Source organism: Orcinus orca, chromosome 1 (genome assembly GCF_937001465.1).
Source record: "Orcinus orca chromosome 1, mOrcOrc1.1, whole genome shotgun sequence".
In the NCBI taxonomy this organism is placed as follows: domain Eukaryota; kingdom Metazoa; phylum Chordata; class Mammalia; order Artiodactyla; family Delphinidae; genus Orcinus; species Orcinus orca.
In genome coordinates this window covers 58,731,940-58,749,827 of record NC_064559.1, presented here as the reverse complement: position 1 = coordinate 58,749,827, position 17,888 = coordinate 58,731,940, and the positions used below count along the sequence as shown (strand labels likewise).

The 17,888-nt window shown below is 37.3% G+C and overlaps 1 protein-coding gene across 12 annotated transcripts in view; it reads left to right on the top strand.

The window, feature by feature from the left end:
* The window catches only part of DNM3 (dynamin 3), a 573,184-nt gene that overhangs the window by 78,580 nt on the left and 476,716 nt on the right, over nucleotides 1-17,888 (top strand). For all 12 annotated transcript variants that reach the window (XM_049715524.1, XM_012532983.3, XM_049715544.1 and 9 more), the window contains exon 2: nucleotides 13,221-13,294. In XM_049715524.1, coding sequence (XP_049571481.1) covers nucleotides 13,221-13,294 — 74 coding nt within the window. The remainder of the gene's footprint in view (nucleotides 1-13,220; nucleotides 13,295-17,888) is intronic.

The following is a 17,888-nucleotide window of genomic DNA, read 5'->3' as shown; positions in this document are numbered from 1 at the left end:
AAGTGAAAACAGGAAGCCTTAAGATTGCTTAGAAAGCCACTGATGGGATTAGATTCTATGTATCTTGATTTACTTCTACCATCAGACTGATAGAGCATTGGAAGTGGCAGAGGTGTTCTCAGACATTAGTTCAGTCCTCATATTTTAAAGATGTTTTAGAAAACTGAGTCTTATAGATTAAATGATGTGTTGAAGTCACAGCTGGAACCTAAGATGGGTTTTTGACCAGTACTTTTATACCACCTCCTCTCTTTTTTGTGATATTGTCTACCCAGATCCCATGTTGTCATATACTTTTATAGGTGGTTTGTGTTGTTAAAGATCTCTTTTCATAATGCACACACTGAACTAAAGACTTTTATACCATTATTGGTTTTGTTTCTTGAAATTATAATTGGAACTATTAGAGATACATCTGTGGAAAGGCAATGAAAGGGGGCCATTAAGTGCTAATAAATGCCTCTCCTTATGAGAATGGAAATCTTTTCTAAGTATTTGAGCTTGAGCTCTTTTCACTGGTGCTCTTAAGTGGCTAGAAATAAAATTTGCAATACGCTTGTGGAATACTCTAGATGCCAGGGGATTCATTTCATTCTGCATTTGAATTGAGCACATTGTAGTTGGAGAATGTTTGTTGGTTTAAGCTTTCATTCCATGTTTTGCATTAACCTTTATTATGGAAAACAGTAGAACAATACTGAGAGCTCTTAGAGAATAGTCTTTAGGTAGCTGATGACTTTCCAGGAAGCAGCTGAAAAGGTTAAAGTTATAGGTGTTTATTTTGATATATTTTCCTTTTCATATTACCCAAAACTTTTCAGTATGACAAACTGAATCTAGTTTACCCTAAATTCACATGCCTATGGCTAGCAGAAGATCATCAAAGATACTTGTTGCTATGGAGATATATATATATATATATATATATATATATGTTCTGAAACAAATTTGGGTAATTAATTACTAAATAGATTTCAGGATAACTTACTAGTACTACTTTTTTTTTTTTTTTTTTTTTGCGGTACGCGGGCCACCGTTGTGGCCTCTCCCGTTGCGGAGCACAGGCTCCGGAGGCGCAGGCTCAGCAGCCATGGCTCACGGGCCCAGCCGCTCCGCGGCACGGGGGATCCTCCCGGACCGGGGCACGAACCCGCGTCCCCTGCATCGGCAGGCGGACTCCCAACCACTGCGCCACCAGGGAAGCCCACTACTACTATTTTTGCTAAAAATAATGATGATGATGATGGTTATAATGATAGCAGCTAATATTTTTGACCACTTACTATGTGCTGGGTGTTACTATAAGTACTTCAGTCTTCCTGTCTGTGATTTCAAAATGCAGAATCCTCTGAAAATTAAATATTTTTGTAATTCATCTGGCAAAACTTATATTGACCTAAATTCATTTACTGGCAAGCTTTACCTGACTGATGTGAGGTTATTCACAGTTTGTCTTTATCTCTGTTAGTGTGAATATTCGTTTGTTTTGCTATAGATATACTAGTAGCAAATATGTGTTAGATATATTAGCCTGTTTGATTTTAGGGTGCTGCTTCAGATTTCATTACACAATGTAAGTTTTATGCATGATTTTACCATTCTCAAATCAGAAAAAATTTAAAAAAAAATTTTAAATTGAAGTATAGTTGAGTTACATTGTTGTGTTAGTTTCTGGTATACAGTGAAGTGATTCAGTTATACATATATATATTCTTTTTCATATTTTCCATTATGGTTTATTACAGGATATTGAATATAGTTCCCTGGGCTATACAGTAGGACCTTGTTTTTAAATCTATTTTGTATATAGTAGTTTGTATCTGCTAATCCCAAACTCTTACCACCCCCTTTCCCCTTTAGTAACCATAAATTTGTTTTCTGTGTCTGGGAGTCTGTTTCTCAAATCAGAAAAAAATTGAGTTGCGTTATCATATTTGGCCAACAACAGGTAAACTTACACCCCAACTTACAGATGAGGAAACTGAGCCAGTTAGCAATGGATTTTGAATTTAAACCCAGGCATTTTAGTGCTAGAATCTGTGCTCTTAACCACCATGCTATACTGCCTTAAAAATAAGTCTTTAAAAGCATTTCACAGACATAATTATTATATTATTTATCTAATAAAACTCCAGTAAAGATAAATTCAAATTTGAAAATAATTACTCCATTTATATCTCTCTGTTCTGCTTCCTATGTTAAATGCTATCTTAAACATTCATTTTTTTAGTAGATTCTGTCAGATTTGATTGTTTTATATTCAACCTAATGGTCTGTTCTCCTTTGGACTTCTTAAATTTTCAAAAGCTTGTGTGCTCGTTTTTTAAAGCATGCTGGGGGACTTCCCTGTTGGCGCAGTGGTTAAGAGTCTGCCTGCTAATGCAGGGGACATGGGTTCAAGCCCTGGTCCGGGAAGATCCCACATGCCAAAGAGCAACTAAGCCCGTGTGCCACAACTACTGAGCCTGTGCTCTAGAGCTCGTGAGCCACAACTACTGAGCCCACGTGCCACAGCTGCTGAAGCTTGTGTGCCTAGAGCCTGTGCTCCGCAACAAGAGAAGCCACCGCAATGAGAAACATGTGCACTGCAGCGAAGAGTAGCCCCCGCTCACTTTCTCTGCAACTAGAGAAAGCCTGTGTGCAGCAACGAAGACCCAAGGGAACCAAAAATAAATAATTAATTAATTAAAAAATAAAGCTTGCTGGGTCTTACAAGAAAGAGGAAACATTGCTGCTGAGGCAAATGATACTTTGAGGTGCTTTATACTCTAAATAAAGAAGGAAGCCACCAAGCAATTTAGTATAGCAAATAATTTGGACAGTAAAAAAAAAAAATGGCCACCTTAGTTACATACTCTCAGTTTACTGATTGTTGGTGGACATGTAGTTTACATATTATTCTTGACATATACGAATGAGCAATATGGTCTAATGGGTATACTCAGAGAAGTATAGATAGAGAAAATAATTCTTAAGTTTATTCATTAATATGCCTTCTTTAGTCAGCAGAGTTTATTGAATAGTAAGAAGGAATTATTTGAACTCTGTGTTTCCACTGGCTACTTTTAGTACATTTCAGGACTTGGAGCTATTAAAAGTATTTTTCCTAAACTCTTATTGGGAATATAGTTTCAAAGGTAACTTCTAAGATAAGAAATAACTAAACATTTATTATGTGTGTATTTTAAATATATATATTCATGTTTATATATATATATAACCATCTGTTAGATATTGAGTGTTTTTCCTTTTTCCCTAGTTCTTTGATCTTTAAAATTTTCGTAATCAATGATATAGGATCACAGGAAAAAGTCAATTAAACAGACAAGAAAAAACACATTTCAGGTAAGAAAATAAAACAATAGACCACATACATGATACCTATATCTTTAATTATGAATGTGTATTTATTTTTTAAAAGCCACCCCTTAAAATTTATCTTCCCAATAAATTCAGTTTTCATTCCTAGAATGCTGACTTTATGTGTTTACCAAGTCAGCACTGAGCACGTTCTTTGTGCCAGGTGCTATGCCAAACACTGGCGTTATAGAAATGAGGTTCCTGTCGTAGGGAGCTTGTCTAGGCAAGGGGATGTGACTGGGGTTCGTGGTACTTTGGAATAAAGAGGAGGAGCATCTAAATATACTGTCGTATCAGGAAATACTTGCCATGCATAGGAAGCTCTGCCAACATTCTATCTTTAAGGGTGAGATGGGTAAAGAAAGGTGCATTGGGTAAGGGCTTCTGTGGTAGAGGAGTCAACACAAGGCTCTGAAATTAGTGTGAAGTCACTTGAGAACCAGATGTTCTGGGAATAAAAGATTTGTGAGGGGGAATAATGGATGAAGCTTCTAGAGTGTTAGGGAGGAACTGGATTCAAGGATCCACTTAAAGCTGTCCTTGACAATTGGAAATCTTGTTCCCATTGACAAAAACACTATACGGTGTGGCTGTGGCTCTCTGTTTTGTTTTCATGGAGAAAATGACCTATACTTTTGGGCTATTTTTTTCTTCCAGTGTCTCAGAAAAAGTGAAAACAGAGAGTACAGTATTGGCTAGGGAAGTTTCTACCCTTATTCATACTTTCCTTCCGTCACCCTGCCAAGGAACCTGTAGTACACATTCAGGACCAAGGACAGTAATTGGGCCACATTTCTCCAAGTTATGCCTTAGTAGGGGAGGGGTTGAAGTGGGCTGCCTAGACCAGCTTTGCCTAGTCATTGGATAAGTGTTCTCTCGCCCTTGTTTCTCACTGAGTGTGGTCTTCCACACATGGGCCTTTCCTAGCCATTGTGGTGTCAAAGTACAAAGGTCTGAGGTTCATGAATGGGATTCATGGAAAAAGGGGCACGGGACACCTTTCAGTTTCTTTGATAGCCAGGCTTTAGGCCTGCCTCTTAACTTGGCCAAATGAAGGTTACATATGATCCAGCCCATGTTTTCAGGGTTGTGAAGGGAATGTATTGGGGTTTGAGGCAAAGGCTGTCTGACCTTGTCCTTTCCACACATCTCTTTTAAAAACCCTGCAGGAAGGGGTGACCAACAGAACTGAATGTTTAGCACCCTGGGTTCTCTTATTTTTCTTTGATCTGTAGTACATATTTTCAATGGGGGTGAGATTGCCCCTGAGGGGGCAAAAATTGATTCTTGGGGGTCAAAAAAAATCTTACTCTTTTTATGTATAAAGCATAGATGTACATGCTGTACATATACTATAGTACAGCTGTGGTATTAAATTTAATGGGAGGAAATTAATGCGGAAAATGTCTAATAAGGCTTCTTATGTGCACAGTAGTAAATAAGAAAGTTGAGAAACATGTCTAAACCATGCTGTCTCTCTTTTTCTTTCTCATTCTCTTTGTTAGGCAGTGCAAGGCTGGTTCAGTGACTCATAATGCCATCACTATTCTGGACTCTGTCTTTTTTTTCTCTGCCATTCTTAGTGCATAGCTTTCTTCTTCAAGGTTGCCTTGTGATGTAAGATGGTTGCTGCAGCTCTGCTATCATGTATACCTGAGAGGGAGAAGAAAGAGAGGGTAGGGCCAAAGGTATACATCAGTTAAATTAGGTCCTTTCAAAGGAACTATCTGTGATGTCACTCAGCAACCTCTAATTATATCTTACTGACTAAAATATAATTGTGTGGACACCCCATTTATAAGGGAGGCTGGGAAGTGTAGGTTTATTTATTTATTTACCTATTTAAGTTGGGCACATTGCCATTCTCAACAAAATTGGGATTCTGTTAATAAGAAATAATGGGCAAATGGTTATTGGGTAGGCAACTAACAGTCTCTTTAGTTGTCCCTTTGTCATTCATTTGCACGGCAGCTACCCAGGGTAAGGTATAATCTGTGATTTGAAATAGAATGACAGCTAAGTGCCTCTACTTGATGCTGGGACTCATTAATCTGGTGCTTTAAATTCTTGAACTGACTTTGTGAATAAGTAATTAAAGTGGATTACATATGAAGGCATTAAATTTTTGAGAGCATTTCCTAGTGGGGAGAACACATGGTATTTGTAAACTGTGAACTGGCTTCTTCCTTCAGTTTACAGATCTCTGACTCAGAAACTTTTGCATTTTGAATATTGCAATGGGAACCATTAATTATTGGTTAATTATATTTAATGAAAACATATTGCTTAGAAATTCTGAGTTTTGTGAATGAAAGGTAAATATTGAAATTTCTTAGATGTTTGTAAAAAAAAATAAAAGCACTGTGTTTCTTGCGTTTGGATTTGCAACTATGTTTTTCAAACAAAATGATGGTGGTATTTATTGAATACCACAAATTATAGAGTAAATGATAGCCCCAAAATGTGATCTTTTACAAATCAGTAAATGCTAATATTCTTATTGTGTGCCAAGAATTTAGGGGAAAAAGGAAACTGTGGTGGAAAACTTCCAATTAAATGTGTGGATTTTGGCATAATTACTTCCTGCAGCAATTAAAGTGGCATTGTAATGGCTGGCAAAGCTCGAGATTAGGGCATGCAAACACAAAGCCATTTTAACAGCGCCATTGTGTTCAGTGTGTGGAATACATGACCTCAGTCCTTCTTGGGGCAGGGAGTAAACAGTATTTGGCAGTGACCTATCTCTGTTTCTCTCTCCTATTTCTCTCCCTCTTTTTCCTCTTTTCCTTTCTTTCTTTAAAATTGAGTTATCATTTTGAAAGACTGTGAGATAATAATCCTACCGGAACTGTTTTGGAACACATAAAATTACATTTTGAGGATAATTTTTAGAAGAGACGTCTCTGTTTTTAAGGAATGATTTTAAAAAGTATATTGGCCCTTGGATTTTTAAAAATATTGTTTCCTTCAAATTCTATTCTGTGTCTTCAGACATTCAGTAATATTTGCCTCCCTGATGTTCTGTATTGTGTACTTTGGTGAATACTGTTAGATCTTAAACATTCATAAATAAAATATTAATTTCAATGACCTCAGCAGATTACTGGTAAATCAAAAGTTATCTTGCCTGTTCTTTCTGTCCATGGTAAAATGCCACTTAGTTGTCTGCTTGTTGAGAATCAAATATGAGAATGTTTTTCTTCCATGTTTTGAATATATGGGGCAATAAGAAAACACCCTGAAAGAGTAGGTGGAAAGTGTTAAAAATAATACCTGGGCACTGAAGGAGGCACTGGAAGGAACACAGGGATGAGGGAGCAGATGTGTAAATAGACCAGTATGACAAGTGTGTGTTGAGAGTTTAGGTAGAGGCATGTACAGGGGGATTTCAAAGAAGGTGTACAGGGGGATTTCAAAGAAGGTGTACAGGGGGATTTCAAAGAAGGTGTACAGGGGGATTTTCTTGGAGAATGTGATATGGAGCTGAGTATTGAAGATTAAGTAGGAGTTGACTAGATGGAGAAGTGGGGAGAGCGCATCCCATGAGGGAAGCATGGAATATGCCAAGGAACGTGCCCGAGAGCACAGGTGAACACTGAAACTTACACTAGGATGCACACTTTTTTTGTTGTTGTTTACAGTTTGGATTTCATGCTAAAGACAGTGGGGATTCATTTAATGATTTAGAGTCTGTGAATGTTGTGATGGGACTTATGTTCCTCTTGAGGTTGGATTGGAGGGTGCTCAAATTGGATGCAGGGAAATTAATTGGGAGATTATTGTGGTAGTCTGTATGAGAGTTGGAGGCACCTGGAACAGGGATTGAAATAGAGAAGAGAGGATGCATTTAAGCAATATTAAGGTAGAATCAGCAGGACTTGGTGGCCATTTTGGAGCATGAAGACAGAGGATGATGGTGGATGGATGATTTCCATGTACTTGGTTTGGCTGACATGTATGGATGCTGATGATGTGGATTGTGATTGAGAATAAAGGAGGAGAAACATGTTGCATAGATGATAATGAGTTAATTGTAGAGAATAGTTTTGAGACATCTAAGTGGAGATGTCTAAGAGGCTAGTGTGACTTTGGGATACCTCTGACTTCTGGTATTTAACTTATTGCTCTGGGGACTCTTTCTCAATCTCTTCGTTAGTTCTACTTCTTTCAGGTGCTCATTAAGTATTGGTATTTTCCAGACTCCATATTCATCACTCTTCTCCACTCTGTTCCTACTCATCTGTTCTCTTGGCTTTAACAACCTGCTCCAATGAAGACTCACAAATTATTATCTCTGCACAGGACCTTTATCCTAAGTTCCAGTTGCTCAGTCTAACTATGTACTTGTTGTCTTAATCTAGATATTCTCTAGGTATCTAAAGGTCAACATATCCTCATCTTCTCCCATTTTTTTTTTACAGTGTAGCATAGTCTAATGCTCAAGAGCACAGATGCTAGAGTCACACTTTCTAGGTTTGAGTCCTAGATCTGTCACTAGCTTTGTGACTTTGAGAAAATTATGTAGCGTTTCTGTGCCTCAGTGTTCCCATCGGTGAAGTGAGAATAACAATAGTATCTACCTCATAGGGTTGTTATGAAGATCAAATGAGAATGATGCCTGGCACATGGTAGATACTATATATATATCAGCTATAACCAGATATTTCTGTATTTCCTATTCTGATTAATGGCACCACTATTCAATCAGCTTCCCAAACCAGAAATATCCTGGTGGCTATTAACTCCTTCATATCATTTCATTCCACATCAAAGTGATCATTAAGTCCTGTCAGTTGTCCATCCTCTCTGTTGTCTTCTCTCCATATTCACTATCACTGCCTTGAATAACCTTTATCATCTTCTTCCTCAGTGACCTAGACTGGTTAGTGACTAGCCTCCCCGTCTTTTGTTTTCCCTTTTCAACATTCTCTGTAGAGTCCCCCAGTGAACTGTAAATCTGATCACTGAAAACTCTTCAGTGCTCTCCTGTTTTCATAGGAAGAAAAAAATACAAGTGAAGCATCTAAGGTCTCCTCCTGCCTCCTTCTCCAGAGACTTCTCCACCTCATTCTGACCTTTCTTTAATATTTACAGTTCCATAATGTTCTGTGTTATGTAGATCTCCCATGTCTTTACACATTCCCTGTGGATCCCCTGTGGGAATGCCTCCTTATCTTATGTCTCTCTGAAATTGTTTCTGGCTGGTCCCCCAAGCAGAATAGATTATTCCCTGCTTTGCATTGATACTTCAACTTGTGTGGAGCTTAACCATAGAGTCTGTCATGCTTACTGTAGTCATTTGCATTTTGTTTCCCACTCCCCTCCCCAAGACTAAGATGATTTGGCTTTGAATGGATCAGCTACATGAATTAACTTATTGGAGGGTATGAGTTATATCTCTTGGCTTCAGTCAAGAGCAGATGTTAGACATTTATTTACTGAACAGATCACCTGGTTAGTCATCATTACATCTATATTGAACAAAAGCATGTCCATAGTTTATTTTCTGCTAAGGGGGGGAAATTCCTTTTAGCTTTGTTGATACAGCCATTGCTCTCTTTTTAGGCTTCCAAAGATCAATCATTTCCTAATTGAGCAATGATAATATTTCTTGATAACTAAGTTTCTGGAAGAGCCAATAAGAAATGTTATCAAGGTGGTTCTTAGACCATAGCATGGGAACTGTTCTCTCCTTTTTGTTCAGGAATCAGGAAACCATGAAAGAGCATTGACTTTTTGTCTGAAGACTAGCGGTTAAGACTGTGTAGATTAATGCTTTATTGAGATGGGTTGAGAGAGAAGAAAGACATTTGAATCGTAGCTGCTATGTGGCATGGAGAGGGAAGCACTACTCCTGCCTTAAAATCTGTACAGTCCAATTATAGATGAGGCATTCAGGCTAAAGAAGGGAGTCAATTTAATACTGCTTAGTCTCCAGATTACTCTTCTTGCTCTACCTTGAAGGTCCATTTTTCAGGAAAATGGCACACAAATTTAAATCCACAGTAATACTAAAGGCACAGTCTTTTTTTCTGCATTAATTTAGCAAAGTAATTTTTCTGTAAGATCTACCTACAGAAGAACCAACCACCTATTGCACAGAAAATAATAACATTCAAATGGATGGTTGTACTCAATGGCTAATGAATTATTCATGATTGTTTGTATCAGTGCCTTGGCTCCCTGTTGATGGAGGCAGGAATAAGGAACTGAGCTTTCCAAACCAGTGCAGCTGGTCAATATCAAGGTGACAGTTCAGGTGGGATCTGAGCCTCCTCACCTCCAAATTTCATTCATGAAATGTTAAAAATTGTCAAGGCTTTTTTTCTTTACGTGAGAGGATGCTAAAATATCAGGGAAAACACCCTGTGGTTGTATTGTAGCAATAATAATAGTACTACTTTTTTCTGTGGTGCTTTGGTTTTTAAAAATTTCCCATGTGTTGCATTTCCTTTAATTCATAGGATTATCTCAATTTAGTAGAAAAAGAAACTGAGGTTTAGAGAATTTTGCCCATTCAGTGGCAGAACTGTGGTTCAATGAGAAGTCCTCTGTGTTTCATTTGAGGGCTCACCCCCTTACCTCTCACAGCAGGGGTGTGCTGGGCATATGGTTTTCATGCTGCTGGGTCATCAGAATGACATGAATCTTCAGGGTGCCAGATTAGTCACTCAGTCTTCAGAAGAGAGAAATTTCTCTCTCGTGCTTTGTGGCACTCAGATACTCCTGTGAAGTCAGGAGAGACTTCAAAATAGCAGGATTTGGTTACCAAATCTTTTGACTTTTGGTGAAAATGTATGTGTTGGAGGTAGGACTGGTGAGAGCCATGAAGGGGATACTTGAAAACGTTTATTACTCTTAAAGCAAAGTTCTGTTTGCTTAATAAAAATGTAGAGAAAAGTGTTAGCTATGTCTGTCGGCTTACTTTTTAGCCAAACACATGATAATTATTTGTTATTTAAGATGTTTGATACCTTCTCTTCTGCTTTGATAATGTTCAAATGATTGTTACTAAATCTACATCATAAATACATGGTCACAAGCATGAGTTGAAGCAGATCCCAGCACGAAGGTATTAAGTAACTAAACCTCCTTTCTTCCTTCTTCCTTCTCTCCTTTATTTTCTACATCTTTTTCTTAAAATATTTTATTGATTTGTTAAATGCCATTATTTAGATATTTAAGACATGTATATTTATCCTTGGCATCTATACATCCTAAAACCTCATTCATGGCCCTAATAACTCAAACAGATGGCCTCCAGAGCTTTGCTCTGGAGTTTTGTTTCATTTTCCCTTTATCCATTTTGATTCTCAAATTAACTTTTCCTTTTTAGGTCTAGGCACAGAGTAGATGCCCTCCTTGTTTTTTTTAAAGTGATTACTGAAAACATCCAAACTAACAAATATTCTGATACAGTTCCTGAAGAATATTAAGAGTATCTGATTACATGTATTTGGATGTTTTTAAAAGGAGAGTGTCTCTCTCATTTCTGAACTCTAGTGTAATTTATCTGCTCCCTTCTTAATGGTTTTCTTTGTGTATGTATGTCTTTATCTTCCCATTAGATTTCATACTCCTGGTGTCTAATTAGTGCAGGCCCATGCCCACAGCATCTTCCTAGCACTTCTTAGTTTATCAGTGAATTTTTTGATAAGTAAATCATACTATTTATTCAGGTGGCATTTTTTAAAGAGCAAAAACAAGTCTGTAATTTCACTATTCTCTATTTTAGTTACATATAGTGACATTACAAATGAAACTTAGCCCTTGGAGTCAAGGAGTAAAGTCATTAACTTAGCTAAGAGGCTGTCAGAATTTACACTAGCACTTGCAAAATAAATTAGTTGTAACTAGGGGAAATTTTGCTTAATTTTATCTCTGTAACTCTCTATTTCCAAAGTATTAGTGGAGCTAAAGCCTTGGATTTTGCAGCATTCTCACTGACCATTACCAATTGTATAAGCTGTTGTTTACTGAAATCCCATCTGTGTTGAAGCTGTGTTCTGTCAATTTTCCTACAAAACTCATAGTATATCCCATGCCATTATTACCCACTAAATCGTTAAGTAACATTTCCTAACTTGAGGCCAGTGGTTCTCAAACTGTAACAGGGAAGAGCTAAATTGGACTCCATGTTTGATCTGTTTCTTTGACTTTAACCTTTGCTTTTCGTTTTTTTTTTTTTTTTTTTGCGGTACGCGGGCCTCTCACTGTTGTGGCCTCTCCCGTTGCGGCGCACAGGCTCCGGACGCGCAGGCTCAGCGGCCGTGGCTCACCGGCCTAGACACTCCACAGCATGTGGGAACTTACCGTACCGGGCTTCCCGTACCGGGGCACGAACCCGTGTCCCCTGCATTGTCAGGCGGACTCTCAACCACTGTGCCACCAGGGAAGCCCGTTTATCGTTGTTTTTGTTATTATAATCATACATAATGGCCTCCCTCAGGTAACCTTGCCCCTCTGCCTGAATGTTAAACCAAAGTGCCTTTGTACATCCTGACCCTGTCCACTTGTGGATGGCTGCAAGAAAGAAGAAATTAACACATCCCCTCCTGGAGGCTGGCCATTCCAGGTGATATTTGCAAAACTTATGGCCATTTTACTTTACTTCCTCATCACCTCCCCCTCTCTGATTCTATAAAAGAAACTGGCATCCAGACCCTGATAAGATAGTTTTTCAGAGACACTAGTCCACCATCTTCTTTGTCTGCAGGATTTCTGAATAAAGTTGCTATACCTTGCCTCAACACCTCATCTCCTATTCACTAGCCTGTTGTGTGGCATGCAGAGCGAGCTTGGACTCAATAAAAAAACCATGGTGAACATCAGAATCCCCTGGAGTTTGTTAAGAGTATAGATGCCACATCTTTCCCCAAATATTTTGAATCTGTAGGTTCAGAATGGATCCTGGGTGTCTGTGGTTATAACACTTTCTGGTGGTCCTGGAACCACTTTTTGGGAAACATTGCCATTGAGTCAGAAATTTATTTTGAATGGAATTCTGTGATTTTTAAAATGATGATCTTTTAAAAGTTGTGAGTCATTCTAAATGTCTTTAAAAATAGTGTTATAGGTATGTTTATGAATTCTCTTCAACATTTCAGAATCAGTACTGATTTATGTGGCATTATAGATGTAATTATAAAATACTTTCTTTGCAGTTTTATTGGTTTAGTGTATATTAACATGCCATTTTAAACACAATATTTATTTGAAAAATCTCCTTTTTTATAAGCTCCTATCTATCGGGAATGAGAAAAACAAAAATCAAATTGCAGTATTTTTTCTGCTGTTAATTTCTACATATGCAATATTTATCTCCGCTTAATCCCACATTTTGTGTATGACCTTTTATTGGAGAAAAAATTTAGGTATTTAGAAGATACAATCTAATGTGCCTTTATTACCTCTTATAATGGTCAGTATTTCATGGTGTTAATATTCATCTTGAAGCTGGACGGAGTGATGAATTTTTTAATTACCAAAGAGTTTAAGGATTAACTTCTACAGCAAATATTTTTGTAAATCCTTGTTCTCTGAAAATAAAAATGAATTGACAATACACAGTAGTTTAATGCAAACTTTTATTAATTCCAGCTAAATGAATGAATTACATATTCCAGTGAGGTCATTATGATAATGCATGTGGGTTAATATTCATTATAAGGGCCCTTCCCCACCCCCACCCCCTTTTTTATTTTGCAAACGTCTCTTTTATAAGGTGGGTCTAGCATTCTTTAGATATGTGATGCATTGAAAGGTTGAGAATTAGAATTTTTGTGGAACTTGATTTGTAAATTTATAGGTGATCAGAATTCCTTAATATGCCTTAATCTATTCCTTCTTTTTTTTTTTAGGGACTTTCTCCCTCGAGGGTCAGGCATTGTAACAAGAAGGCCTCTTGTGCTGCAGCTTGTTACTTCCAAAGCAGGTAATGAATGAGGATGTTTGCCACATGGATGAGTGTATCCTATGGTACCTGTTGTCTCCATTCCTGGCTGTTGGGTTGTAGCAACAGAAACGTTTTTGTGATCACTCTGCTATGGGTAGCTGCCTATATTTCTCTCCAAAATGCCTTCTTCATTGCTTTTTAAATTCCCTTTATTACATTAAATGGAAAGTCTCATTTCTCATTGTAATATATTTATAATTTTACAGTGTGGCATAACCACTAATACCCCTTTGGTATACTTTCTTCCTGTGTGTGTGTGTGTATGTGTGTTTGTGTGTCTGGGAATTTTTTAAAAGTAATTTAACATCCATCTAACACCTGTATGCATATTGTCGACTGAAAAAAAAAAAGTGCAACCTAAAAGTTGAGAGTTGTGTTTTATTCGGTGGGAACTTTTAGGGTTTAAAGCCCGGGAGGCAGCATCTCAAGTAACCCTGAAAGACCTGCTCCGAGGAGGCAATGGGGGAGCTAGGATATATAGGAGTTTTGCAACAAAGGGCAGGTAGTAGGAACAAAAGATTACTGTTAATAAAAGAAAACTAGATATCTCAAGGAATTTATCACTTTTCTGAGACTGGGAAGATGCAAGAGTCTAGGCTCAATGAAATCATTTCTTTGATACGTACCTCAGCTATCTGGGGTCAGTATCTTGTGTTTTCACATCCTGAGTTTCCTCAGGGCTCACCAGCTCACCCTCCCGTGGTGGCTGCAATCACTGATAACTGTGACATCCTTTGTTTACTGATATGGCAGGCAATATTCCATTTATCAATATGTATAGTGTATGTGTATCTATATCTATGTTTATATCCATATCTGGATCTATATCTAATGTGCTGTTTTTGGCCCTCTCCTTAACACCATGGTAATTTGATAGGCAAATGAGCTTTGTTTTCATTTTTGTTTCTCAATAACTGGTGATGTGGAATTTTTTGTGTGCGTTTATTTGGTATTTGTATTTCTTCTTTTGTGAATTGGCTGTTTTTTTTTAATCTTTGCCTATTGCTTTTTGAGGATTTTACTACTTTTCCTAATAATTTCTTTGAATGTTTAAGATTGAAGCACTTGTAAAGTTCATGTCTCATAATTTGCAAAAACAAGGTCATGGAGGTTTACCCTTATGTTTTCTTATAATAATTTTACAGTTTTGATTTTACATTTAGACCTTTGATCCATTTTGAGTTAATTTTTATAAGTGGTACAAAGTAAGAGTTCCACTTCATTTTTTGCATGTGTATATCCAATTGTCCCAGCACCATTTTTAGAAAAGACTATTCTTTCTCCACTGTATGTTTTTTGGCACCTTCATTGAAAATAAATTGGCCATAGATATATGGGTTTATTTCTGGACTCCCAAGTCTATTCAGTTGTTCTATATCTCTGTATTTGTGCCTGTACCATACTCTCTTAATTACCCTTGCTTTGTACTTAGTTTTGAAATTCAGAAGTATGAGTTTTTCTACTTTGTTCTTCCTTTTCAAGGTTGTTTTGGCTATCCTGAGTCCTTTAAAATTCTATGTGAATTTGAGAATCAGTTTGTTTTATCCTAGGAATGCAAGATTGATTTAATATCTGAAAATCAAGTAATGTATCATATCAACAGAATGAAAACAAAAATCACGGGATTGTCTCAATAGACTTAGAATGAGCATTTAAGAAAATCCCATACTCCATCATGAAACACTTAGCAAACTAGGAATAGAAGACACTTCCTCAACTTAATAAAGGACATGTATGAAAAACTCACAGCTAACATCATACTTAATGGTGAAAGACAGAATGCTTTCCCTCTAATATTGGGAATAAGACAAGGATGTCCACTGTTGTCACTTCTATTCAGTGTTGTACTAGAGGTTCTAGCCAGCGCAGTTGGGCAAGAGAAAAAAATAAAAGACATCCGTATTGGAGAGGATAGAGTAAAATTATCTCTATTTGCAGATGATACGATCAGGTGCATAAAAGTTCCTAAGGAAGTCACTAAACAACTATTAGAACTAATAAATGAGCTCCACAAGGTTACAGGATACCAGATAAAGATACAAAACTCAATTGTAATTTTATACACTTGCAATGCGCATGATCAAAAACTTGCAGTAAGAAAACAATTCTATTTACAATAGCATCATAAAGAATACACTACTTAGGAATAAATTTAACAAGAAGAGCAAAACTTATACTATGAAAACTACAAACTATTATTTAGATAATTTGAAAAACATCCCATATTCACTGATTGGAAGACTTAACGTAAGATGGCAGTACTTCCCAAATTGATTGATAGAGTCAATGCAATCCTTATCACAATTCAGCTCACTTTTTGGGTAGAAATTGTAGACATTTTAAACCATTTCTTAATGTAAAAAAATCGAAGTTTGATCCAAAGGAATGGACTTGAATGATGTCATTTGAAAAAAGTAAATTGCTTACAAATCTACAATGTACCAGATACTATTTGAAGCTCTGGAGATATAGCAGTGACTAGGACAAAGTCTCTGCCCTTCTGGTGATTTATAGCCTGGTTATATCATTTTTAATGTACAGAAGGTTTACTCTTTTTGGTTATAAAATCTATACATATACATTTAACAAAAAGTAAATATTTAGCATAATTTTTTCCTTTCCATACTTTTTAAATTTTTTAGCATTTAGTTCAGAAATTTATTTTCATGTATGAAGAAATAATTCTTGCCCCAGTCTCCTTTATCTTATATTCCACTCTTACTGCAATCTATTTCTGAATATCTTTTTTGTTTTAATGTGCCAACACTATAGTGTTGTGCCATGCGGCATATGGGGTCTTAGTTCCCTGACTCGCACCTCCTGCAGTGGAAGTACAAAGTCTTAACCACTGGACTGCCAGGGAAGTCCCTACAGTGTTTTACTTATAACAGGTCTATAATTTGCTTTAATATCTATCTATCAGGGCTATAGTCCTCCCCGCATTATCTATTTATTTATTTATAATTTTTATTATTTTTATTAATTTGAAGAGTTTGAATAACAAAATTTTATTTGTGTAAAACTGATACAGGCTTCTTCTACATTTTAGGCATTCCCAGTTTGGGAGCTTTTTTTTAAAAAATAATTATTGGAGTAAAATTGCTTTACAATGTTGTGTTAGTTTCTGCTGTTTAACAAAGTGAATCAGCTGTATGTATACACATATCCCCATATCTCCTCCCTCTTGCGTCTCACTCTCACTGCCCTATCCCACCCCTCTAGGTGGTCACAAGGCACAGAGGTGATCTCCCTGTGCTATGTGGCTGCTTCCCACTAGCTATCTATTTTAAATTTGGTAGTGTATATATGTCCATGCCACTTTCTCACGTCGTCCCGGCTTACCCTTCCCTTTACCTGTGTCCTCAAGTCCATTCTCTACGTCTGTTTCTTTACTCCTGTCCTGCACCTAGGTTCTTCAGAACCCTTTTTTTTGTTTTGTTTTAGATTCCACATATAGTTGTTAGTATACGGTATTTGTTTTTCTCTCTCTGACTTACTTCACTCTGTATGACAGACTCTAGGTCCATCCACCTCACTACAAATAACTCAATTTCATTTCTTTTTATGACTGAGTAATATTCCATTGAATATATGGGCCACATCTTCTTTATCCATTCATCTGTCAGTGGGCACTTAGGATACTTCCATGGTCTGGCTATTGTAAATAGTGCTGGAGTGAACATTGTGGTACATGACTCTTTTTGAATTATGGTTTTCTCAGGGTATATGCCCAGTAGTGGGATTGCTGGGTAGTACAGTACTTAGTTTTTTAAAGAACCTCCATACTGTTTTCCATAGTGGCTGGATCAATTTACATTCACACCAACAGTGCAATAGGGTTCCCTTTTCTCCACACCCTCTCCGGGAGTTATTGTTTATAGACTTTTTGATGATGGCCATTCTGAGTGGTGTGAAGTGTTACCTCATTATAGTTTTGATTTGCATTTCTCTAGTGATTAGAGATGTTGAGCATCCTTTCATGTGTTTGTTGGCAATCTGTATATCTTCTTTGGAGAAATGTCTATTTAGGTTTTCTGCCCATTTTTGGATTAGGTTGTTATTTTTTGATAATTGAGCTGCATGAGCTGCTTGTATGTTTTGGAGATTAATCCTTTGTCAGTTGCTTCGTTTGCAAATATTCTCCCATTCTGAGTGTTGTCTTTTGGTCTTGTTTATGGTTTCCTTTGCTGTGCAAAAGCTTTGAAGTTTCATTAGGTCCCATTTGTTTATTTTTTATTTTATTTATTTAATTTTTGCGGTATGTGGGCCTCCCACCATTGTGTCCTCTCCCGCTGTGGGGCACAGGCCCTGGACATGCAGGCTCAGCGGCCATGGCTCACAGGCCCAGCTGCTCCGCGGCACGTGAGATACTCCCGGACTGGGGCACGAACCCACGTCCCCTGCATTGGCAGGTGGACCCCCAACCACTGCGCCACCAGGGAAGCTCCCATTTGTTTATTTTTGTTTTTATTTCCATTTCTCTAGGAGGTGGATCAAAAAGGATCTTGCTGTGATGTACATCATAGAGTGTTCTGCCTATGTTTTCCTCTAAGAGTTTGATAGTGTCTGGCCT